General features: G+C 47.8%; 1 protein-coding gene across 1 annotated transcript in view; it reads left to right on the top strand.

Annotated features, from left to right (window-relative positions):
* The window catches only part of CACNG7 (calcium voltage-gated channel auxiliary subunit gamma 7), a 33,402-nt gene extending 17,101 nt beyond the window's left edge, over positions 1-16,301 (top strand). The window contains exons 2-3 of the mRNA XM_026457568.1: positions 14,060-14,205; positions 14,626-16,301. Coding sequence (XP_026313353.1) covers positions 14,060-14,205; positions 14,626-14,883 — 404 coding nt within the window. The 3' untranslated portion in view covers positions 14,884-16,301. The remainder of the gene's footprint in view (positions 1-14,059; positions 14,206-14,625) is intronic.
* The last annotated feature ends 10,168 nt before the right edge of the window (positions 16,302-26,469 follow it).

The raw sequence follows: 26,469 nt of genomic DNA on the forward strand, positions 1-26,469 counted from the left end.
CACACACACACACACACACACACACACACACACACACACACACACACGAAAGGAAGAAAGAAAGAAAGAAGGCAGCTAAAACAGAGGTCGACGCCAGCGCACCTGTCCATGGTCCTGAAACCCAGTTGCTTTCAAGCCAGGATGATTCTATTCAGCTTGGAATGTAGGTGACTCTTGCCTACTGTGCTTTAAGAATTACAAAGCAGATGAAGTTGAGGGGGTGGGAAGAGAGTAAGAGAGTTGGATTGCAGAGATAGAAAGGGGGAAGGGAGGGAGAAAAAGAGAAAGGAAAAAAAAGGTTATTTTTGGAGAACCAGAGCTAATGCAAAATGGCCAGAAAGAAAAAGGAATGATAAGAATGACTTACTATAAAGAAAAGAGAAAACAAAATATTTTCCTCAGTGGAAATATTTCTTTCTTTCCCATCAGACCCTGGTCCTGACTCTGCTTATAGAGACTGGTATTTATTTGTTTGTTTGTTTGTTTGTTTGTTTGTTTATTTATTGAGGCAGGGGAAATCTGCCTCTTGCTCTGTTGCCCAGGCTGGAGTGCAGTGGCACAATGTTGGCTCACTGCTACCTTCACCTCTTGGGTTCAAGCGATTCTCATGCCTCAGCCTCCCGAGTAGTTGGGATTACAGTTGTGCACCACCACACCTGGCTAATTTGTTTCGTATTTTTGTAGAGATGGGGTTTCACCATGTTGGCCAGGTTGGTCTTAAACTCCTGACCTCAAGCGATCTGCCCACCTCAGCCTCCCAAAGTGCTGAGATTACAGGCATGAGCCACCGCACCTGGCAGAATGTTTGTTATTTAGAGCTGTAACATGAAACTCGGGCCTTAAGTCTGGGGTTGGAGTGAACTATGAGGCAGGTGTTGTCAGCAGGAACAAGATCACAGACAGCCTGGAACGACAGGCTGAGTTGTTTCTCCTGAGGACAATGAGGAACCAGGGAAGAGTTCTGAGCCTGGAGGGAGAGAGTCTGCTTTGGATTTCAGAAAGGGAGATGAGGATTTTAGAACAATGGTACAAACATGCAGAATAAGGCCTGAAGGCCGGGCACGGTAGCTCACGCCTGTAATCCCAGCACTTTGGGAGGCCGAGGTTGGTGGATCACGAAGTCAGGGGTTCAAAACCAGCCTGGCCAACATGGTGAAACCCCATCTCCACTAAAAATACAAAAATTAGCTGGGCGTGGTGGCACATGTCTGTAATCTCAGCTACTCAGGAGGCTAAGGCAGGAGAATCACTTGAACCCAGGAGGCAGAGGTTGCAGTGAGCTGAGATGGCACCATTACACCACTCCAACCTGGGTGACACAGTGAGACTCCATCTCAAAAAAAAAAAAAAGAGAATAAGGTCTGATCTGGGGCAAGGGACTTGGGGAAGCAAGAAGGGGGTTAGATTTATGAGGAATGCAGGAAGTAAAACAGACATAATTTGATTGTCCTTCAGTGACCATCCTTGATGGATGAGAGAGAGAAAGAGGGAGAGAGAGAGAGGAAAAGAGGAATGAAGCTGATTCCCCTGCATTTGCATTAGGCACTGCAGTGAGTGTGATTTCTGGGCTTCCTTCAATCTTCCTTTCCTATAAACCTGCTCATATTTCAAAGACCAATCTCGGTGCGTTTTCACCATGTAATGCTTCATGATCACTCTCTTTTTTTTGTTTCTATTTTTTGAGATGGAGTCTCACTCTGTCACCCAGGCTGGAGTGCAGCAGCATAATCTCAGCTCACTGAAACCTCCACCTCCCAGCTTCAAGCGATTCTCCTGCCTCAGCCTCCCGAGTAACTGGGATTACAGGAGCCCGCCACCACGCCTGGCTAATTTTTGTATTTTTAGTAGAGACAGGGTTTCACCATGTTGGCCAGGCTGGTCTCAAGTGATCCGCCCTCCTTGGCCTCCCAAAGTGCTGGGATTCCAGGCCTGAACCACCACGTCTGGCCTATAATCACTTGCTTACTGCGTCTTAACATTGTGGAATACTAGAAGTTGAAAGTGTTATGGAAGTTCAGAACAAGGAAAAGTTAATTCTTGGAAGGGATAGAGGAATGGTGGGAAATAGAGTGAATGAGCTTTTCTAGATGTTCCAGCTGCATGGCAAGTATATGCATTCATTCAAACAGTATTGACTAGTTGCTGGAGAATAATAAAGAACAAGGTGGATTCGTTTCTAGCATCATGGAATTCCTAGCATCCAACTGGGGATGGAGGAGTTGTCTAATAAAAAAGTAACAAATAGATAACATAATGTTAGATGGTGCTACATGCTACAAAAAAAAAAAAAAAAAGCAAGTTAGGAGAAGGAGAGTGATGGAGAGGGGTTATTATAGTATCCCACCCACCTGAATGTTTTTCTCTCTATCTCTCTATCTTTCCCTCCTACCTCACCTCTTTTTTTTTTTGAGACAGAGACTCACTCTGTCACCCAGGCTGGAGTGCAATGGCGCCATCACTGCTCACTGCAACCTCCACCTCCTGGGTTCAAGCGATTCTCCTGCCTCAACCTCCCAAGTACCTAGGACTACAGGCGGGCACCACCACGCCTGGCTAATTTTTTTTTTTTTTTGAGACGGAGTCTCACTCTGTTGCCCAGGCTGGAGTGCAGTGGCTCAATCTCAACTCACTGCAACCTCCGCCTCCCAGGTGCACAAGATATTTCCTACCTCAGCCTCCCGAGTAGCTGGGATTACAGGTGCCCACCACCATGCCCCACTAAGTTTTTGTATTTTTAGTAGAGACGGGGTTTCATTGTGTTAGCCAGGATGGTCTCGAACTCCTGACCTCGTGATCTGCCCACCTAGGCCTCCCAAAGTGCTGGCATTACAGGCCTGAGCCACCACACCCAGCCAATTTTTGTATTTTTAGTAGAGATGGGGTTTCACCGTGTTGACCAGGCTGGTCTTGAACTTCTGACCTCAGGTGATCTTCCCTCCTCAGCCTCCCAAAGTGCTGGGATTACAGGTATAAGCCACTGTGCCCGGCACCACCTCACTTTTTAAACACACCACACACAGATTTTTTTGGCTTTAGCATTTGAAAGTAAATTGCAGACATGTTGATAGTTCATCTCTAAAATTAAGTGTTAGTATGCGTCCTTTAAGGGTTGGGTGGTGTGGCCTCACTTTGGGAGGCCGAGGTGGGCAGATCCCTTGAGCTCAGGAGTTCAAAACCAGCCTGGGCAACGTGGCAAAATCCCGTCTCTCCAAAAAATACAAAAGTCAGCCGGGCATGGGGCATGCGCCTGCAGTCCCAGCTACTCGGGAGGGTGAGCTGGGAGGATGGCATGAGCCCAGGAGGTGGAGGTTGCCATAAGCTGAGATCATGCCACTACACTCCAGCCTGGGCAACAGAGCCAGATCTTGTCTCTAAATAAATAGAAGAATAATGACATTCTTCTACATAACTACAACAACATTATCAGATCTAGAAATTGTATAATTCCATAATATAATTTAATACATTTTTAAACTGTCTGGCTATTTCAAGAATGTCTTTTATAACTCTTTCCCCGGAATGAGGATTCAATCTAGGTCTATGCGTGACATTTAGTTAATAAGTCTCTTTTTTGGCTGGGCACAGTGGCTCATGCCTATAATCCCAGCACTTTGGGAGGCCGAGCTGGGCGGATCATTTGAGGTTAGGTGTTTGAAACCAGTCTGACCTACACGGTGAAACCCTGTCTCTATTAAAATACAAAAAAGTTAGCTGGGCGTGGTGGTGGGTGCCTGTAATCCCAGCTACTCAGGAAGCTGAGGCAGGAGAAAGGCTTGAACTCGGGAGGCAGAGGTTGCAGTGAGCTAAGATCGCACCACTGCATCCAGCCTAGGTGACAGAGTAAAACTCTGTCTTAAAAAAAAAAAAACCTAATTCCACTACTATTTGTTTTTACAACATTGACTTTTTTTTTTTTTTTGAGATGGAGTCTCGCTCTGTTGCCCAGGCTGGTGTGCAGTGGCCCGACCTTGGCTCACTGCAAGCTCCGCCTCCCAGATTCATGCCATTCTCCTGCCTCAGCCTCCTGAATAGCTGGGACTACAGGCGCCCGCCACTACGCCCGGCTAAATTTTTTTTTGTGTGTGTATTTTTAGTAGAGACAGGGTTTCACCGTGTTAGCCAGCATGGTCTTGATCTCCTGACCTCCTGATCCACCCGCCTGGGACTCCCGAAGTGCTGGGATTACAGGCGTGAGCCACTGCACCCGGCCAACACTGACTTTTTAAATATTTCTCATTGTTAAAATATAAAAAAAAAGCTAAGCACAGTGGCTCGAGCCTGTAGTATTAGCTCCTCTGGAGGCTGAGGTGGAAGAATCACTTTGAACCCTGGAAATGGAGGCTACGCACTCCAGCCTGGGCAACAGAATAAGACCCTGTCTGAAAAAAATAAATAAATAAAAATTGAAATAAAATAGAGAAAGAATAGTATAATGAAATTCATGGATCCTGTACTCAGTTTCAACAATTACCAACATATGGCAAATCTGTTTTTAGTCATATTGCCATGTCCTCTTCTGCATTTCACTACATTATTTTAAAGTCAGTCTCAGACATCATTTTATTCACAGATATTTCAGTATATCTCTGAGTTATAAGTAGTCTTTTATTTACTATACCACAATGCCATGATCAAGCCGAAGCAAATAAGAATATTCACTTCCTATTATATCTAGTTAATGCTCACTCTTCCCTACTGGCCTCATAAATGCCTTTTCATAGTTCATTTGTTGCAAATCAGATCCAAGTTCCACATGTACATTGAGTTGATAGATCTCTGAAGCCTCTTTCAACCGAAAACGGTCCCTCTCCTATTTTTTTCTTGCCATTAATTTTTTTTTGAGAAATTTGGATTTTTGTTGTGTGGAATTCCCACATTGCAGAGTTTTCCAATGGAATCCTCTGTTGTGGTTTAATATGTTCATCTCTTCCGATGTTTTATTTCTTTTCTCTCTCTCTTTTTTTTTTTTTTTTGGGCGGGGGTTCCGATTTTTCGCCCCGGCTGAAATGCAATGGTGCAATCTCAGATCACTGCAACCTCCGCCTCCCAGGTTAAAGCGATTCTCTGGCTTCAGCCTCCCGAGTAGCTGGGATTACAGGCACCTGCCATCACACCCGGTTAATTTTTGTATTTTTAGTACGGACGGGGTTTCGCCATGTTGGCTAGGCTGATCTCAAACTCCTGACCTCAGGTGATCCACCCACCTCAGCCTCCCAAAGTGCTGGGATTACAGGCGTGAGTCACTGAGCCCGGCCTTTTCTTTTTTTGAGACAGTCTCACTCTGTCGCCCAGGCTGGAGTGCAGTGGCGCAACCTTGGCTCACTGTAACCTCTACCTCCAGGGTTCAAGTGATTCTCCAGCCTCAGCCTCCTGAGTAGCTGGGATTACAGGTGCCCACCCCCATGCCTGGCTAATTTTTTTTTTTTTTGAGATGGACTGTCACTCTATTGCCAGGCTGGAGTGCAGTGGTGAGGTCTCAGCTCACTGCAACCTCTGCCTCCCAGGTTCATGCAATTCTCCTGCCTTAGCCTCCCGAGTAGCTGGGACTATAGGTGCCCAACACCACACCTAACTAATTTTTGCATTTTTAATAGAGAGGGGGGTTCATCATGTTTTGGACAGGCTGGTCTCAGACTCCTCAGGTGATCTGCCCGCCTCAGCCTCCCAAAGTGCTGAGATTACAGGTGTGAGCCAATGCACTGGCGTATTACTGTGTTTTCTTGTAAGCCAAGATCTAAAGGAAGCTTAGATGGATGCAGGTTTGATTTGTGTTTTGTTTTTTTTTTTTTTTTTTTTTTTTTTTTTTGGCAAGAACACTTTACAGATAGGTGGTGCTATTCACATCCTGTTGTGTCTATTACATCAGGAGACACGGAATGTCTGATTGTCTCTCTCTTTGAGATATTAGAGTTGATCACTGGTTTGAGTGTCATTAGCTTGGTCCATGTCATCGTTTTTTTGAAGACTGAGGGACAGGGTATCCTGGTGAATGTCCTGCATCTTGGATTTATTAATTCATTTTATTTTTATTTTTTTTTTATTTATTTATTTTTGATACAGAGTCTCCCTCTGTCACCAGGCTGGAGGGCAATGGCGTGATCTCGGCTCACTGCAAACTCTGCCTCCCGGGTTCAAGCAATTCTTGTGCCTCAGCCTCCCGAGTAGCTGGGATTACAGGCCTGCACCACCACGGCCAGCTAATTTTGTATTTTTAGTAGAGACGGGGTTTCTCCATGTTAGTCAGGCTGGTCTCGAAGTCCCGATCTCAGGTGATCCGCCCGCCTCGGCCTCCCAAAGTGCTGGGATGACAGTCGTCAGCCACTGCTCCCAGCCGCATCTTGAATTTATTTGTTTCTTCATGGTAACATTTCATTTGTTCCTCTTTCCTTGTATTTTCTGTAACCTGGAAGTTCTGTCTAGACTAGAGGCTCGATAACGTTCACGTTAAACATCATGGGCAAGAAAAGCCAGAAGTGCCGCCGTGTACTTTGTATCCCATTTCTCCAGGGAGCAAATAATGTCAGGTTGTCACACTACGAGCGGTACCAGCTCGAACCCTTGGTAAAGGTGGTGTCCATCAGAGCTCCCCGTGGAAAAGGTATGTTTTTCTTTTTACAATGAAAAAGCAAGGCCGGGCACAGTGGCTCACGCCTGTAATCCTAGCACTTTGGGATTCCGAGGCGAGAGGATTGCTTGAGCCTAAGAGTTTGAGACCAGCCTGGTCAACATATTGAGACCCTGTCTCTCCAAAAACAAAAAAAGCAAAACAAAACAAAAAAGTTAGCCAGGTGTAGTGGCGCATACCTGTTGTCCCAGCTACTCCAGAGGCTGAGGCAGGAGGATCGCTTGAGGAGTTTGAGGCTGCAGTGAGCCATGATCATGCCATTGCACTCTAGCCTGGGCTGGAGGATCGCTTGAGCCCAGGAGTTTGAGGCTGCAGTGAGCCATGATCATGCCATTGCACTTTAGCCTGGGCCATACAGTGAGACCCCATCTCAATAAATAAATAACGAAATGAAATGCTACTGTGCAGGTAATACTTTAGCACTTTGAAAAAAAAAACTCTGGTTTGGGATACTCATATTTTAAACTTTTTATTTTAGAAAAATTTTAACACTACAGAATGCTTGCAAAAATAATACAATGAACTCTTATATCCTTCACCTAGCCCAGTTTTTCAACATTTTACCACATGTGCCTTTCTGTCTCTCGCTCCATATATATATGATCTATATACACATATATGTATACACATATTACATATACATATATACATATGTATACACATGTTATATATATACACACACAAATATATACATATGTGTGCACAAAAAATATATATATATACACATGGTGCAACCACTTGAATATAGGTTGCAAACACTTCACTAGTTCAGCAAGTATTCCCTAAGAACAAGGGCATTCTCTCACCTAACCACAGTACAATAATCAAATTCAGGAAGTTTAAGGTCTATAAAATACTATAGCTAATACCTAGTCCTATATTTAAATTTCACCGATGCGAATTTTTTTTTTTTTTTTGAGACAGTCTTGCTTTGTCACCCAGGCTGGAGCGCAGTGGCTCAATCTTGGTTCACTGCAACCTCTGCCTTCTGCCTCAGCCTCCCGAATAGCTGGAACTACAGGCTCATGCCACCAAGCCTGGCTAATTTTTGTGTTTTTAGTAGAGACAGGGTTTCACCATGTGGGTCAGGCTGGTCTCAAACTCCTGAGCTCAAGCGATCCACTCACCTCGGCCTCCCAAAATGCTGGGATTATAGGCGTGAGCCACCGCCCCCACCCCCCAATATTGTCTTTTTTATTTTTGAATTGGAGTTTCACTCTTGTCATCCAGACTGGAGTGCAATGGCGCAATCTTGGCTGACTGCAACCTCGGTGCCTCCTGGGTTCAAGTGATTCTCCTGCCTCAGCCTCCCGAGTAGCCAGGATTACAGGCACCCACCACCATGCCCAGCTAAATTTTTTGTATCTTTAGTAGAGACGGGATTTCACCATGTTGGTCAGGCTGGTCTCGAACTCCTGACCTCAGGTGATCCATCTCCCTCGGCCTCCCAAAGTGCTGCAATTACATGTGTGAGCCACCGCGCCCGGCCTTTTTGTTGTTTTTTGTTTTGTTTTTGAGACAGTCTTGCTCTGTCACCCAGGCTGGATTGCAGTGTGCAATCTTGACTCATTGCAACCTCCACCTCCTGGGTTCAAGCACTTCTCCTGCCTCAGTCCCTCAAGTAGCTGGGACTACAGGCATGCGCCATCACACCTGGCTAATTTTTGTATTTTTAGTAGAGACGGGGTTTCACCCTGTTGGCCAGGCTGGTCCAAATTCCTGACCTCAAGTGATCCACCCACCTTGGCCTCCCAAAGTGTTGGGATTATAGGCGTGAACCACCACGCCTGGCCCAATGCTATCTTTTTTACTGTCACTTTTTCCTGATTCAGGATCCAATCTAAGATCACGCTTTGCATTTCCCTATTGTGTCTCTTTAGTCTCTTTTTTTTTTTTTTTTTTTTTTTTTAGTACGTGGAGGATACCGTGTGAACCTTTCATTTTTTATGGAGCTCTGCTTCCTTTTTTTTTTCTCTTTTTCAATCTTTCATGCTGATGTTTTTGAAGAGTGCAGCCAGTCGGGCTGTCTCTGTCTCACTGTCCTCATGAGTGGATTCAGGTTACACATTCTCAGCAGGAACACGACATAAAGGAGGTAGTGGCTTGCTCAGCTCTCCTCTCCGGAGGCCCGTGGTGTCGGTCTGCCCTGTTGCTGGTGATGCTAACTTCGATCGCTTGGTTAAGGCGGTATCTGCCAGGTTCTTTCAGCATAAAGGAAGCTTTTTATCTCTGTAATAATTAATAGATCTGTGGGGAGTTTCTGTCATCCAGCGATGGAGCATCCTCTCGTGACTCTTGCCTGAATCTAACATTACTACTAGGATTGCAGAATGGTGTTTTCTTGTAACTCTGTTATTCCACCTACATGGATACATTGGTGTGCTACTGAAAAGAACTTTCTCTTTTTTCTTATTTTAAATATATCAGTGTGGACTCATGTATTTTATCTTATTTTGTTTGTAATTTAGTTGTTTTTGTTTTTTGGAGACAGTCTCACTCTGTCGCCCAGGCTGGAGTGCAGTGGTGTGATCTTGGCTCACTGCAAGCTCCGCCTCCCAGGTTCAAGCAATTCTTGCGCCTCAGCCTCCCGAGTAGCTGGGATTACAGGCATCCACCACCACGCCTGGCTAATTTTTGTATTTTTAGTAGAGACTAGGTTTCACCATATTGGCCAGGCTGGTCTCAAACTCCTGACCTGAAGTGATCTGCCCACCTCAGCCTCCCAAAATGCTGAGATTATAGGCGTGAGCCACTGTGCCCGGCCTAACTTAATTTAGTTTTTTGAGACAGTCTCGCTTTGTCACCCAGGCTGGAGTGCAGTGGTGCAATCATAGCTCACTGCAGCCTTGAACTCCTAGGCTGAAGGGATCCTCCCTCCTGAGCCTCCCAAGTAGCTAAGACAACAGGAACTAATTATTTATTTTTAGTAGAGATGGGGTCTCACTATGTTGTCCAGGCTAGTCTCGAGCTGCTGACCTCAAGTGATCTGCCCACCTCGGCCTCCCAAAGTGCTGAGATTCCAGGTGTGAGCCACTGTGCCCAGCCTCCATTCTTTTTCTTTTTCTTTTCTTTTCTTTTCTTTTTTTTTTTTTTGAGACAGAGTCTCGCTCTCTCCCAGGCTGGAGTGCAGTGGCACAATCTCAGCTCCCTGCAAGCTCCACCTCCCAGGTTCACGCCATTCTCCTGCCTCAGCTTCCTGAGTAGCTGGGACCACAGGCACCCGCCACCTCGCCCGGCTAATTTTCTGTATTTTTAGAGAAAATTAGAGTAGAGACGGGGTTTCACCGTGTTAGCCAGGACGATCTCGATCTCCCGACCTTGTGATCTGCCCGCCTCGGCCTCCCAAAGTGCTGGGATTACAGGCGTGAGCCACGCGCCCGGCCTCCATGTGCGATTTTGTTAGTTGCTCCTAAATCCCCTTTCACGTGGTGGCGCTGTTTGGCAGTTCCACCAGCAATGCAGAGGAACGTCCATTTCTCTCAGCCCTCCCAAAAGAGTGTGAAGCTTTTAACTTCTGACTACCTGGCTGATGAGAAGTGGTAGCTCGTCATATTTTTCATCTGCATTTCTCAAATTTTGAGTGAGGGAAATATACTTTTTTCAACAGGGAGATCATAAAAGACCCCTCCCCTCCCTCCCTCCCTCCTTCCCTCGTTCCCTCCTTCCCTCCCTCCTTCCTTCCTTCCTTGACGGAGTTTTGCTCTTGTTGCCCAGGCTGGAGTACAGTGGCACGATCTTGACTCACTGCAACCTCTGCTTCCCATGTTCAAGCAATCCTCCTGCCTCAGCCTCCCCAGTAGCTGGGATTACAGGTATGTGCCATCGCCCCCGGCTAATTTTTGTATTTTTAGTAGAGACGAGGTTTCACCATGGTGGCCAGGCTGGTCTCAAACCCCTGGCCTCAAGTGATCCTTTCGCCTGGGCCTTCCGAAGTGCTGGGATTACAGGTGTGAGCCACTGCGCCCGGTCTATAGAAGGTCTTTCTAAAGAGGCAACAAGTGAAGAGAGATCTAAGTGACAGAGACAGACATGGCGAAATCTGTGGGAAGAGCATTTGGGGTAGAAGGAACAGCAAGACCAAAGGCTCTGAGGCAGAAGTGAGCTTGAGGAGTGCAAAGAAGAAAAAGAAAGTTAGGTGTTCTAGGCTGAGTGTGGTGGCTCACGCTTATAATCCCAGCACTTTGGGAGGCCAAGGTGGAAGAACTGCTTGAGCCCAGGAGTTTGAGACCAGCCTGGGCAACATGGGGAGACCCTGTCTCTACAAAAAAATACAAAAGTTAGCCAGGCATGGTGGTGCATGCCTGTTGTTCCAGCTACTCATGAGGCTGAGGTGTGAGGATCGCTTGAGCCAGGGAGGTGGAGGCTGCAGTGAGCTATGATTGCACCAATGCACTCCTGCCTAGACAACAGAGCAAGACCCTGTCTCAAAAAGAAAAAAAAATAAGTAAAGAAACTTTGGTGGTCTAGGAAGAAGAAACAAGGAGAAATTGATCAGAGATGGTGTGGGCAGATACCAGATTATTTATGTACTGTAGTCTAAAAGGTCAGCGAAGTTTTCTGTAAAAAGCCAAATAATAAATATCTTCAGCTTTATTGGCCACCCAGTCTCTCTTGCAACTGCTCAGCCTTGTGAGATGTAAGGCCAGGCACGGTGGCTCACACCTGTAATTCCAGCACTCTGGGAGATGAGGTGGGCAGATCACTTGAGATCAGGAGTTCAAGACCAGCCTGGGGAACATGGCAAAACCCTGTCTCTGCAAAAACTACAAAAAATTAGCCGGGCATGGTGGTGTGCACCTATAGTCCCGGCTTCTAGGGAGGCTGAGGTGGGAGGATCACTTGAGCCTGGGAGGTGAAGGCTGCAGTGAACCATGATTGCCCCAATGCTCTCCAGCCTGGGCGACAGAGCAAGACCCTGTCTTCAAAACAAAACAAAACAAAAAAGGCCGGGCATGGTGGCTCACACCTGTAATCCCAGCACTTTGAGAGGCCAAGGTGGGCAGATCACTTGAGGTCAGGAGTTTGAGACCAGCCTGGTCAACATTGTGAAGCCCTGTCTCTACTAAAAATACAAAAATTAGCCAGGCATGGTGGCAGGTGTCTGTAATTTCAGCTACTCAGGAGACTGAGGCAGGAGCATCGCTTGAGTCCAGGAGGTGGAGGTTGCAATGAGCTGAGATTGCACCACTGCACTCCAGCCTGGGTGACAAAGCAAGACTCTGTTTCAAACCCCCCCTTTCCCCCCAACAAATTGAGATGTAATTCACATACTATAAATTTCATATAATTCAGTGATTTTTAGTACATTCACAAGGTTGTGCAACCATCTCCATGAGCTAATTTCACAACATTTTCATTATTCTCAAAAGAAACCTCACATACCTTAGCAGCCAGACACAATTTACCCCTCCCTCCTATTCCCTGGCAACCACTAATCTACTTTCCGTCTCTGTGGATTTGCCTATTCTGGACATTGCATATAAATGGAATCACACAATATGTGATATTTTGCATCTGGCTTCTTTTACTTAGCTTGCTTTCTAGGTTCATCCCTATGGTAGCATGAATCAGTACATCGTTCCCTTTTTTGGCTGAATAGTATTCCTGTATATGGATATACCACATTTTGTTTATCCACTCATCAGCTGATGGGCATTTGGGCTGTTTCCGCTTTTTGGCTATTACGCATAACACTGTTACAAACATCCGTGTATGAGTTTTTGTATGAACATATGTTTCCACTTCTCTTGGGTACATACCTAGGAGTGGAATTGCTGGGTCATATGAGAATTCTATCTTTAACTTTTTGAGGCACTGCCAAAGGAAATTCATATACTTTTTATGTGCCACAAAATACCAGTCTTGTTTTGATTTTTAACATCATTTACTTATGTGAAAGCCATTCTTAGCTGGTGGGGACCATACAAAATGAGGGGGTGAGCTGGGTTTTGTCCATGGACCACGGTTTGCCGACCACTGCTGTAGACAATGGAAGGAATTTGGCCTTATTCTGTGTGTGCTGCACACAGAATGTTTATTTGTAGGATTCTAGGGGAAGAGGTTGATAGGGATTAGTAAGATACATTTAAGGCAGGGAACTTTGTAGCCTCCTTAAGCCACTCTTGGCATGGTTACTGTTTAGAGGAAATTTCATCTGGAGAAAATGATAATCGCCTCTTAGAAATTCTCAGATCGGACCTCTCCTCTGCACACTGTCCATATGCTCTATTTCCTCAATTGTAAATGGTGTTAAAAATGTACCTCCTTCAAAGAGGTGTTGTGAAGTTTGAATGAATTTATATATATTCAACACCGAGAACAGTGCCTGGCACAGACCAAGACCTATATAAGTCGTTGCTATTATTATTGCTATTGTTGCAATTATTATCCACACAGCCTCAGCTCAGTCCTCATCCTCTTCTCCCTGGAATATGTCTCCCTCCAGTCTGTTCCCAGCACCAACCAGCCCCCAAGCGTTCTTCTAACACTGGGATCTGGCCCTGTCCTTCCTCTGCTACAAACTTTGTGTAGCTCCCTAGTACCCTTGATGTCAATGCCCAGCTCCTGGGCCGGGCATTCGAGGCTCACCATGGCTATACCTTCCCCTTTAACCTCATTTCTTGTGGCTACAGCTCATGTTACAGCTACATGGGTGGACCAGCTCTATTTTCCCTCCTTCCCAAACCTTTGCCCATGCTGTGCGCTCTGCCAGTATGTCCTTATTCTTCCCTGGGCCTCATCCTTAAGACTTGATCACGCCTGTAATCTTAGCATTTGGGAGGCCGAGGGTGGCGGATCACCTGAGGTCAGGAGTTCGAGACCAGCCTGGCCAACATGGTGAAACCCCGTCTCTACTAAAAATACAAAAAAAAAAAAAAATTAGTCGGGCATGGTAGCGGGCGCCTGTAATCCCAGTTACTTGGGAGGCTGAGGCAGGAGAATCACTTGAACCCGGGAGGTTGAAGGCTGCAGTGCGCCGAGATTGGGCCACTGCACTCCAGCCCGGGCCACAGAGTGAGACTCCGTTTCAAAAAAAAAGAAAAAAGAAAATAAGACTTGAACAAAGGAATCTTTCCTTCATTTCTCTTGCCCCTGCCCCAGGCAGGTTTGGCGCCCCTTCCAGAGTCCCACAGAGCTCCGTGCTACTTCCTTGTAGCACCTGTCACCTTATATGTGACTTGATCAGTGTGTTCCAATCTTCCTTCTCCAATTGCATTGTGAGCTCCTGGATGGCAGATTTAGGGGGGTAAAGGGGGAGGTGGTTGTTGATTCATCTCTGGGCTCCCTGCACCCAACCAAGGCCCAGCACACAAGGGGCTTCCGCCAAGTTAGTCCAGGACAGAATGGGGAGGAGGGGAAGACAGTGAGGTGGGGCTGGGACTGGGAAAAGCGGCCCACTTCTAATGGAGGAGGGCGCCCCCTCTGCTCCCCTAGGCCTCTCCTTGGTGGTGGGCTTGGTTCTTTACATCTCCAGCATCAACGACGAGGTCATGAACAGGCCCAGCAGCTCTGAGCAGTATTTTCATTATCGCTACGGGTGGTCTTTTGCCTTCGCCGCTTCCTCCTTCCTACTCAAAGAGGTGATGTCCCTGGGACCTAGACTCTAGAGTTCTGAATGGACAGAGGTCTTGGGGGCCTGGTTCCTGAGTCCAGGAGGAAGGAGAGGCTGGAGATGCAGACTCTGGCGTCAGAGGGAGGTGGTAGCTGAGGGTCTAACCCCTGGGTCCTGGAGGAAGAGGGGTCTGAGAGCTCCAACTTTTGGGATCCTGGGGGAGGAGGGGTCTGGAGACTGGGACTCCTGGGTCTTGAGGGAGGGGCCAACCGGAGGGCTTGGACTCCTAAGGTCCTGGGGAAAGAGAGGGCTGGAGTCCTGATCCTGGGTCCTGGGATAGGAAGGGGCTTGGGGTGGGGACTCTGAGTCCTGGAGTGAGAGGAGATGAGTCGGGGTCCGGGGATGCGCGGGGGGACGCCCCTGGGACTCTGACCTTGCCTTGCCGCAGGGGGCCGGCGTGATGTCCGTGTACCTGTTCACCAAGCGCTACGCGGAGGAGGAGATGTACCGTCCACACCCGGCCTTCTACCGCCCGCGTCTCAGCGACTGCTCCGACTACTCGGGCCAGTTCCTGCAGCCCGAGGCGTGGCGCCGCGGTCGGAGCCCCTCCGACATCTCCAGCGACGTGTCCATCCAAATGACGCAGAACTACCCTCCCGCCATCAAGTACCCGGACCACCTGCACATCTCCACCTCGCCCTGCTGAGGCCCGCCCCTCGGAGCTCCCCATGCCTCCTCTTCCTCCTCGTCCTCGGGGGTCTCCCTGCAATGCAGCGCCCCCTTCCGTCCTCGGGACTCCTCGCTCCCACTCGGAGGAGGCTGCGCCAGCTTTAGGCCCCGCCCTCTCCCCAATGGCTCCGCCCACACCCTCCCTTATTTCAATGGCCGCGCCCCCTTTCCCGGATCTCTTCTTTTCATTGGTCCCTCTCCCTCACAAATGACTCCTCCCCTTCGTTGTCCCGCCCCTTTCATCTGGCCCCTCCTCTCCAAGAAAATTAGCTCCTCCCTCTGTCTCCACCACCTCTGCGCTGGGAGCAGCCCGCGGCAACGCAGGCGCTCAGCTCCCCGGAGCTCCCCAGCCTCCGACCTCACTGCAGGGGCTCTGGGCTGGAGAACAGGTTAGGGCAGCCGCTGGGAATGCCGACCATCCTCTTCTCCCTTCTGCCCTGGGCTTCCTTTTTCCTTGCCTAATCTCACCTCCTGACCTGCTGGGTCCTCCGGTGCAGTGGGAGGGCCGGCTTGCTCCACCCGCAGCCCCGGGGTGGCGTAGGGAAGGGGGCTGGAAGCCACGGGTACGGTTAACCCGGCCCTTCCCTCCCCATCTCCCCGATTTCCCTGGAAGGTCCCGTTCTTTCTCACCGGCTGGGCTCTTTTCTGCTTCCTGAAGGTTACCTGCCTTTTAGGGGGCTCTTGTCTAAAGGATCTTCTTGCTTTCTCAGCTATTCTTGGCTTCTTTTTCGTCTTCCTCCTCCTTTTTCTCTCCTTTCTTCCCTCCACCTGCTGGTCCCAAGCCGCTGGGTGCATCCCGCGCTAGGCGCACACCAGACGGCCAGAATGGGGACCCTAGGGTGGAGGGAATTCCCACACGCCATCTCCACACCTGTGCCAGCCTCTCCCCCCTCGAGGCCCCGTCGAGGGAGGGAGGGGCAGTAGCGGGGGTCGACACCCCCCCCAAAACCTCTAAGTCTTCCATTTTCTGGCTCTCCTCCTCATTGACGTCCCTCTTCCCCCCTCAGAACCCCAACTCTGGCCTCTTTCAAGGGCCCGTCCGCCCCGTTGGACAGATTTTGGGGGGAGAGGAGGTCACCAGGAACTCGCCCACCCCTCCTTATTAGGGAAAGAGGGGCAAGGTAGCACAGTGCTGTACACGGAACCGGAATGGCCCCCGGGGTGGGGGGAGGGGGGGCAGGGGAGGGACGGGGGCTTTTAGTTTGCATCGGAGGGGGGAGGGGGGAGGGGGACCCGCCGCAGTTAACCTGACTTTACGCAGCGATTTTTAACGAGGCTGGGGGGGGGGGGGGCGGGGGGGGGGGGGAGGGGGGGGGGGGGGGGGCCTGGCTCTGTTATTTACCGTGTATCATATGTAAATACCGACAGAAACTTCAATAAACTTTATTTCAAACACGTCTCCGCCTGCCCAGAGGGAAGGGATTGGATACAGGGGCCTTAGTCCAGGTCTCTGCTTCTAGGGTTGCAGGTCTAAAGTACTGCAGAATAACATTAGATGGGTCGTTGTTAAATGACTTATCCTAATTATCAACGACAGCGCTTTATACTTCAGTCCGTGTGAAGCATGCAGGACCGTAAATGATACTGGTCAGGATCAATAAACATTTTCTCCTGATATTCTTATGATCACGTAGAGTACTGTTGCTATGACTCGCCTTCCTTCAACATGCATTGCTGCTTTTAACTTTCCTCCCAAACCTGCACGGTCAATTTATTGGCCTCATTTTGCAGATAGGTCCAGAGAGGTGAAGTTACGTATCCAAGATCACGCAGGTGGAAATTGGCAGAGCCATTTGCTAAAACCAAGTTTAGGCCAGGTGGGGTGACTCACGCTTGTAATCCCAGCACTTTGGGAGGTCAAGCCGGGCGGATCGCTTGAGGTCAGGAGTTCGAGATCAGCCTGGCCAACATGGCGAAACGTCGTCTCTACTTAAAAACAAAAAAAAATTAGGTGCGGTGGCTCACGCCTGTAATCCTAGTTACTCGAGAGGCTGAAGCAGAGAATCACTTGAACCTGGGAGGTGGAGGTCGCAGTGAGCCGAGATCTCGCCACTGCACTCCAGCCTGGGCGACAGAATGAGACTCTGTCTCAAAATAATAATCATAATGAAACCAGGATCTGGTTCTGAAGCTCAGGCTTCCTCCCCCTTGCACCAGGAAGTGGTGGGTTTTCCCAGTGCTTGGCTCAGTCCCTCTGTTGAGAAACGACTGCTACCATTTACTGCACACCTACCGTGAGCCAGACGCCTTCCTTCCTTACGTGATCTCATTAGACATTCACAGCAGCCCTGTTATGTAGGAATTATCACCCCGTTTTTGCAGGTGAAGGAGGCAGGCTTAGAAACTGGATGCCGCGATCTGCAGTCTCACCCACTATACTGAGAGACTGAGAACAGCCTAAATGTTTGATAAGCTTATTCTTGCAGCGTATTGTAAAGGAAACACTGCCAGATTTTCCCTTCTTTGCCTTGTCTAGATTTGGCCTCTTAAGGATCCATCAAAACGATTTTTGCTATTACAGTCACAACTGTTAACAACCATAGACACATTTATCAGGTCATCATTAGGGTATCAGACACTGCACTAAGCACATAAAAAAAAAAATAATAGACAGGATCTCCCTGTGTTGCCCAGGTTGGTCTTGAACTCCTGGGCTCAAGGGATCCTCCTGCCTTGGCCTCCCAAAGTGCTAGAATTACAGGCATGAGCCACCCTACCCGGCCTGCACTAAGCACCTTCAATTTATTAGCTGATTGAATCCTTGCAACCATGCTGTGAATCAGGCATTCCAATTAGCCCCATTTTGTAGATGAAGTAACCAAGGCTCGGGGAAGTGAGGCCACCCACCTGGTAAGATGTGGAGGCAAATTCATGCTGGGCCTCTCTGACCTCAGAGCCCACACTCTTAGCTGCTATAATTTACTACTATGGATTTGGTGCAAACTCATTCTGTGACCTTGAGCAAATCTTTTAATCTCTGGGGCTTTCCGTTTTTTTTTTTTTTTTTTTTTTTTTTTCTGTAAAAAAATAAAAATAAAAAATACCGAGGGCAGTGGTTGGTTTAGGATTCCAAATCCCTCTGGAATAGGGAGGTTAGTGGGAGTAAGTTAGCGGGAAAGTTCTCAGTCAGCAGGACTGGACTCCCGGAGGGAACTATTCTGAGTCCTTTTCAATAATTTCACAAATTTCTGGAGGTCTTGCTTGAGATTTGGGATTGCAAATCATGTTTCAGCTTCGTTGTCAAAACTAAGCGATTCGTACTGGTTGCTTGGAGCCCAGTATTAGAAGGATTCTGAGCATCTGCTTGGTGGGAAAGAGTGTCGCCATTGATTGGTGCTGTCTGCCGTGCTGCTCAATTGGTGCTGTCTGCCTTGCCTGCAGGATGGGCTGCGGTGATGCAAATGCTAGATATTTGCTAACACTGTGGGAAAGTTAACAACCTAAAATCCTAAGGTTTGTGTTCTTTTAAAAAATCAAGCTAGTTCTTTTGCTTATTAAACTTTGAAAATGGAATGCAATCCCACAGTTCAGGATTGGTGAGTCTTTTTGTTTTGTTTTAAAGAAATGCTGTGAAAAGTTCCACCTTTATTTATCCAAAGTGAGTCAGGATGTCCTAACATTCTGAAATCCTCCTCTCCTGAGGTATTATTAGTTTTTAATTTCAGGACTACTCTATGCATATTCCAGCATATATGCATGTGTTTAAATCCACATACGGATGAGTATGTGGTATACACATTTTTATTGTATACATTTATCATGTAATGCACATAGTTCGGTGCCTTCCAGTTTCAAATGAGAATGCATGATGGGGCTCGTTTAGTATGTTATATAACTCTACTGTTTTCCAAGCCTGCTTAATAACAATTGTTTGCATAAATTAATTGCATAATTTATTGAGTGCTTACATGCCAGCCATTGGGTGTTTCAGTCCTAAGCCTTTTACGTTCTATAACCCCAGGAGGTTTGGTACTCTTAGAATCATTCTCATTTTATAAATGAGATCTTGAGACACAGAGAGGGTAATTAGCTTTCTCCTGGTCACACAGCTAGTAAGTGGTCAAGCTAAAATTTGAATCTGAGAGTCTCCTGTGTCTCCAATACTTACCCACTAAGCTGTATACCTTTGTGTGTGTGTGTACATATACTGCCTTCCTTGGCCTCCCAAAGTGTTGGGATTACAGGCGTGAGCCACCGTGCCCAGCTTTTTTTTTTTTTTTTTAAACGAATTTTGCTCTGTTGCCCAGGTGGAGAACAGTGGCATGATCTCGGCTCACTGCAACCTCCACCTCCTGTGTTAAAGCGATTCTCCTGCCTCAGCCCCCAGAGTAACTGGGATTACAGGTACACGCCACCACTCCTGGCTAATTTTGTATTTTTAGTAGAGACAGGGTTTCGCCATGTTAGCCAGGCTGGTCTCAAACTCCTGACCTCAGTTGATCTGCCCTCCTTGGCCTTCCAGTGTGCTGGGATTACAGGTGTGGGCCACCATGCCCGGCCCTCTGTGTATATTGAAGCCAGCTGGTTCCATTTATTTATCAAGGCCCTATAGCTCCCTATTGCCCTTAGGAGGAAATCTAAGCTCCTCACCTGTGTCCTTTTGCTAAGAGCACCAGTCTCATCGTATGCCGCCCCCATTGCTGCCTCCGGCAGACTGAAGTTTTCTTCCCTACCGTTCCCAGCTCCTTCGTGTTCTGAGGGTTTCCTGGGTGGTCTCCTTCCATGGAATCCCCTTCCATCGCTCAGCCATATGGCAAACTCCCCATCCACTCTTTTTTTCTGTCTGAGACAGGGTCTTGCTCTGTTACCTAGGCTGGAGTGCAGTGGTGCAATCTTGATTCCCTGTAGCTTTGACTTCCCAGGTTCAAGTCATCCTCCCACCTCAGCCTCCCCAGTAGCTGAGACCACAGGTAAGCACCACCACCCCCAGCTATTTTGTTTGTGTGTGTGTGTGTGTGTGTTTGGTAGAGACGGGGTCTCGTCATGTTGCCCAGGCTGGTCTCAAACTCCTGAGCTCGAGCAATCCCTGACCTGAGCCTCCCAAAGTGCTGGGATTGCAGGCATGAGCCACCGTGCTGGGTTCTGTCCACTCTTGAGATTCAACTTACTGCTCCTTCTACCAGGAAGCCTTCTCTCAGCTTCCAAGCCTGCATCAGGGTCTACCTGAGTGCTTCCACCCTGTCCCACATCGCCGCCCTTAGACCACAGTGATTTACAGGATGATACTACATACCAGTGTTTCTCAAAATGTGTCCCAGGAAGCCGGGACGTTCCTGAGACCCATTTAGGAAGTTCACAAGGTCAAAGGCATTTTTGTCGTAATACTAAGATATTTTCCTTTTTTTTGTTCTTATTCTCTCATGAGTGTATAGAGTCTGGAGGTTTCACAAGAAATAAGAACACGATTGAACACAGAAGCAGACAAGAGACTGACTTTCTTCTTTTTTTTTTTTTTTGAGGCAGAGTCTCACTCTGTCGCCCGGGCTGGAGTGCAGTGGCCGGATCTCAGCTCACTGCAAGCTCCGCCTCCCGGGTTCACGCCATTCTCCTGCCTCAGCCTCCCGAGTAGCTGGGACTACAGGCACCCGCCACCTCGCCCGGCTAGTTTTTGTATTTTTAGTAGAGACGAGGTTTCACCGTGTTAGCCAGGATGGTCTCGATCTCCTGACCTCGTGATCCGCCCGTCTCGGCCTCCCAAAGTGCTGGGATTACAGGCTTGAGCCACCGCGCCCAGCCTGAGACTGACTTTCTTCTGTTGAGTCAAATGTTAAATCGATATTAAAAAATATAAACCAATACTATTACATATTTTTTAATTTTGGAAACTATAGTTATTTTTATTAAAATAAGTTGCTTATGTAAATATACAATAAGTTGATTATTTTACTTAAATACATATTTTGGATTTTTTTTCTCAGTTTGAATTGCAAATATGCAAAATATCAATAGACATAGCACAAATGTAAAAAGCTCTTCGGGGTCCCCTACAATTTTCTTTTTTTTTTATTTTTAGAGACAAGGTCTTGCTCTGCTGCCCAAGCTGAAGTGCAGTGGTGTTATCATAGCTCACTGCAACCTTGAACTCTCAGGTTCAAGAAATCCTCCCATCTCAGCCTCCTGAGTAGCAAAGACCACAGGTACGCACCACCATGTCCAGCTAGTATTTTAATTTTTTTTTTTTTTTTTTTGTAAAGATGGAGTCTCAAACCCACGGCCTCAAATGACCGTCTCACCTTGGTCTCCCGAAGTGTTGGGATTACAAGTGTGAGCCACGAGCTCTCTACAATTAAGTGTATGGAGGGATCCTGCATTCAAAGATTTAAATGTCGATGCTGTATGTCACAGAGTTAGTAAGATTTATCTAATTCCTCTAATGACTATGTAGTGGTCCATTGTGAGAGGTAATTTATTTGAACAATATACTCATTTTAATTATGAATTTATTTATTTATGTATTTATTCTTCTTAATTTTTAATTTTTTACTATCTCAAATTTTTTTCTATTTCTATAATAAATTGATTAATTTACTTGAGATGGAGTTTCACTCTTGTCACCCAGGCTAGAGTGCAATGGCACGATCTCTGCTCAGTACAACCTCCACCTCCCAGGTTCGAGTGATTCTCCTGTCTCAGCCTCCCGAGTAACTGGGATTACAGGCATGTGCTACCATGCCGGGCTCATTTTTGTATTTTCAGTAGAGATGGGGTTTCGCCATGTTGGCCAGGTTGGTCTGAAACTCCTGACCTCAGGTGATCTGCCTGCCTTGGCCGCCCAAAGTGCTGGGGTCACAAGAGTAACCATGCCTAGCCCTGAAATTTAATACTCAGTCATAATTTAAAAGTTTCAGCATCAGAGAAGGGTATAAAGAAAGTAGCTTTTGGCCGGGCATAGTGGCTCACGTCTGTAATCCCAGCACTTTTGGAGATGAAGGCGGGTGGATCATTTGAGGTAAGGAGTTCAAGACCAGCCTGGCCAACATGGTGAAATCCCATGACATAGTCTCGACTAAAAATACAAAATTAGCCGGGCATGGTGGCGCATGCCTATAATCCCAGCAATTTGGGAGGCTGAGGCAGGAGAATTGCTTGAACCCTGGGAGGCAGAGGTTACAGTGAACAGAGATCCCACTTGGGCAACAAGAGTGAAACTCCGTCTCAGAAAAAAAAAAAAAAGAAAAAGAAAGTAGCTTTCTCTTCACTCGTCTCCATTCCAGCCTCATTTCCCAGAGGGAGTGGCTGTTCCCACTTTCTTCCTCTAGGACAGTGGCTCACAACGGGAAGTCATGTTGCTCCCAGGTTGCATTTGGCAATGTCCAGAGATATTTTTGGATGTCACAACTCAGTGTTGTGGGGAGTGAGGTGCTACAGGAACCTAGCAAGATGCTGGAATAGACCCTGCAATGTGCATGACGGCCACCCATGGCAAAGAATCACCTGGTCTCTGATGCGACTAGTGCCACGGTGATTGAGAAAGCCTGTGCCAGACTTTTATCTAGAAATCAATAAATAGAAATATCTTTATGAAGATATTTCTTTTGCGGCTGGGCGCGGTGGCTCACGCCTGTAATCCCAACACTTTGGGAGGCCAAGGCAGGTGGATCATGAGGTCAGGAGTTCGAGACCAGCCTGACCAACATGGTAAAACCCTGTCTCTACTAAAAACACACAAAAAATTGGCTGAGCATGGTGGCGGGCGCCTGTAACCCCAGCTACTTGGGAGGCTGTGGCAGGAGGAGAATCATTTGAACCCAGGAGGTGGAGGTTGCAGTGAGCTAAGATCACGCCATTGTACTCCAGTCTGGGCAACAGGTCTAAAAATATATATATATATATATTTCTCTTTTGTTTCTTTTTTGCCTTAATTTTTATGGACACAAATGAGATTTTTCCTAAATTGATTCATAAGCTGTGATTCTTTTTTTAATTTTTATTTTGAGACAGGGTCTCTCTCTGTCTCTTGGGCTGGATGGAGTGTAGTGGCACGACCTTGGCTCACTGCAGCCTCAACCTCCTGAGCTCAAGGCGTCCTTCCACCTCAGCTTCCTGAGGAGCTAGGACTACACTCCTGGTTAATTTTTTAAGAATTATTTTTTGGCCGGGCGCGGTGGCTCACACCTGTAATCCCTGCACTTTGGGAGGCCGAGGCGGGTGAATCACGAGATCAGAAGATCGAGACCATCCTGACTAACATGGTGAAACCCTGTCCCTACTAAAAATATAAAAAATTAGCCAGGCGTGGTGGTGGGAGCCTCTAGTCCCAGCTACTCGGGAGGCTGAGGCAGGAGAATGGTGTGAACCAGGGAGGCGGAGCTTGCAGTGAGCCGAGATCGCGCCACTGCACTACTTAAGGCCTGGGCGACAGAGCGAGACTCTGCCTCAAAAAAAAAAAAAAAAAAAGAATTATTTTTTGGCCAGGTATGATGGCTCATGCCTGTAATCCTAGCACTTTGGGAGGCCGAGGCGGGTGGATCACCTGAGGTCAGGAGTTCGAGACCAGCCTGGCCAACACGGTGAAACCCCACCTCTACTAAAAATACAAAAAAATAGCCAGATATGGTGGCGGACGCCTGTAATCCCAGCTACTCAGGAACCTGAGGCAGGAGAATCACTTGAACCCGGGAGGCGGAGGCTGCAGTGAGCTGAGCTTGCACTCCAGCCTGGGCAATAAGAGCGAAACTCTGTCTCAAAAAATAAAAAATAAAATTATTTTTTGTAGAGTCGGGGGACTCACTATGTTGCCCAGGCTGGGCTCAAGCAATCCTCCCGCCTCAGCTTCTCGAAGTGCTGGGATTACAGGCATGAGCCACCGCGCTCTGCCAGCTGTGATAATTTGCAGGAGAATAGGGACCTCTTTGAGAGACAGATAAAAGCTATGGACCCCCAGAAAAAAAATACTCATACTCACACTATTTTGTGCATAATTTCAGGGGCTTCACTGACATCCCGTTAGCTCTTCCAGAATGCCTTGGATGTGTGATTTTGAATCACAATCTCAACAATAGAGAGATCACTAACTATATCCCTCCTCCCCTTCTACAGATGAGAGAACGAGAGAAGGGAGGTGCAGAGAGAACCAAGGTTTGGCTCTGGGTTCCTCGGGGAGGCAAAGAAGAGCCGGAGCTGGAACTCGGGCCACCTGGCTCCCCAGCGTTGGAATATTTCCACTTCACCCTGAATGAGGACGTTTAAGAAACGCTGATCGACGCTTCCTGGTACAGCAGGAAGACATGCCACCACCACTCTGTTCCTCTTGAGGAAACACAAAGGCCCCAGCTGTTGTTGATGAGAAACACTCGAGCACCTGGGAAAAACCACACACTCAGGATATGAGGCAAGGAGAAGGGTTGGATAGGGACAAGAGGTTGGAACTGGCTGCATGGAGGGTGGAGACCCTAGAATATGTATCCACTCATTCCGTGACTCATTCATTTATTTGTTTATTCGTTCATTCGTTCATTCATTCATTTGTTCAGCAACCCTGGACTGAGGGCTCCTGTCCATCAGAGCTAAGCTGGGATCTAGGGGACACGGAAGTAAATCAGACCCGTGCCTGTCGTTGAACAGCTCCTGCACTAGTGCAGGGAAGACCGACCGCATGTCAATCACAAAGTAGCGTTGCCGTGGCTTAAGGGAGCCAGTGCAGGCAGGGTGGAAGCACTGATGTAGACCCTGATGCAGGCTTGGGAGGTCAGAGAGGGCTTCCTGGAGGAAGGAGTGTGTAAGTTGAATCTCAAGAGTGGATAGTGCCAGGTGCGGTGGCTCTGTAATCCCAGCACTTTGGGAGGCTGAGGTGGGAGGATCACGTGAGCTCAGGAGTTTGAGACCAACCTGGGCAACATGAGGAGACCCCGTCTCTACCAAAAATGCAAAAAAAAAAAAAAAAAGCTGGGCATGGTGGTGCTTGCCTGTGGTCTCAGCTACTGGGGAGACTGAGGTGGGAGGATGGCTTGAGCCTGGGAAGTCAAGGCTGCAGTGAGCCAAGATTTTGCCACTACACTCCACCCTGGGTGACAGAGCAAGACCCTGTCTCAGAAAAAAGGAGTGGATAGAGGGTTTGCCATATGGCTGAGCGATGGAAGGGGATTCCATGGAAGGAGACCACCCAGGAAACCCTCAGATCAGGAAGGAGCTGGGAATGGTAGGGAAGAAAACTTCAGTCTGCCGGAGGCAGCAATGGGGGTGGCATACGATGAGACTGGTGCTCTTAGCAAAAGGACATAGGTGAGGAGCTTAGATTTGCTCCCAAGGGCAATAAGGAGACATAGGAGAATTTTATTTTATTTTATTATTATTTTTTGGGAGATGGAGTCTTGCTCTGTTGCCCAGGCTGGAATACAGTGGCACAATCCCGGCTCACTGCAACCTCCGCCTCCCAGGTTTAAGTATTCTTCTGCCTTAGCCTCCCAGGGAGCTGGGATTACAGGTGTGCGGCACCACGCCAGGCTAATTTTAATATTTTTAGTAGAGACGGGGTTTCACCCTGTTGACCAGGCTGGTCTCGAACCCCTGACCTCAAGTGATCCATCTGCCTTGGCCTCCCAAAGTGGTGGGATTACAGGCCTGAATCACTGCACCTGGCGAGTTCTGGGTCTCACAAGGCGGAAGTTACGATGCCGGCTGGCTGTGTCCTCTGCCGGGGATTTGGCTAGCGAGACAGCCACTTACAACCTCCCACAGGTTGAGCAGAATTCCTTGTAGTTGTTTGACTGAGGTCTCTGTTTTCTAGTTAGCAGTAGCCACTCACTCTCAGGTCTTTGCCGTGATAAGACAGTTTGCTTCCTCAAGGTTCTCAGGAGAATCTCCTTTGCTGTGGTTCTTTCTGATGTCTTGATCCTTTCCTAAGAGATGACCTGAGTAGGTCAGGTCCACCTGGGATAATTTCTTTTTAATTAAGTCAACTGATTAGGGACCTTAATTATATTTACAAAATCCCCATACCTTGCCATATAATGTCACATAATCACGGGAACAGCATCACCTCCTAGCGGCAGGTCTTGTCCACACTCAAGGGAAGGAGATTCTCTCAGGGCTGTACACCAGGGGGTGGGAATCTCGGAGATTATTTTATTTTATTTATTTATTTATTTTTTTCCTGAGATGGAGTCTTGCTCTGTCACCCAGGCTGGAGTGCAGTGGCCGGATCTGGGCTCACTGCAAGCCCCGCCTCCCGGGTTCACGCCATTCTCCTGCCTCAGCCTCCCAAGTAGCTGGGACTACGGGCGCCACCACCTCGCCCGGCTAGTTTTTTGTATTTTTTTTAGTAGAGACGGGGTTTCACCGTGTTAGCCAGGGTGGTCTCGATCTCCTGACCTCATGATCCGCCCGTCTCGGCCTCCCAAAGTGCTGGGATTACAGGCTTGAGCCACTGCGCCCGGCCGGAGATTATTTTAAAATTCTGCCGATCACAGTTGGAAGTGAGGACTGAGGACCTTCTCAAGGGGAGGGATTAGCAAACCTATCTCTAAGTCTGCAGGCTTTAGGTCTCTGGGTCAAGCCCAGCAGAGGCCTTGGCTGATGTAAAATGAATATATGAGCAAATGTAGAAATGAGATCTTATAACACT

This window comes from Piliocolobus tephrosceles, chromosome 21 (assembly GCF_002776525.5).
Source record: "Piliocolobus tephrosceles isolate RC106 chromosome 21, ASM277652v3, whole genome shotgun sequence".
NCBI classification, from domain to species: Eukaryota; Metazoa; Chordata; class Mammalia; order Primates; family Cercopithecidae; genus Piliocolobus; species Piliocolobus tephrosceles.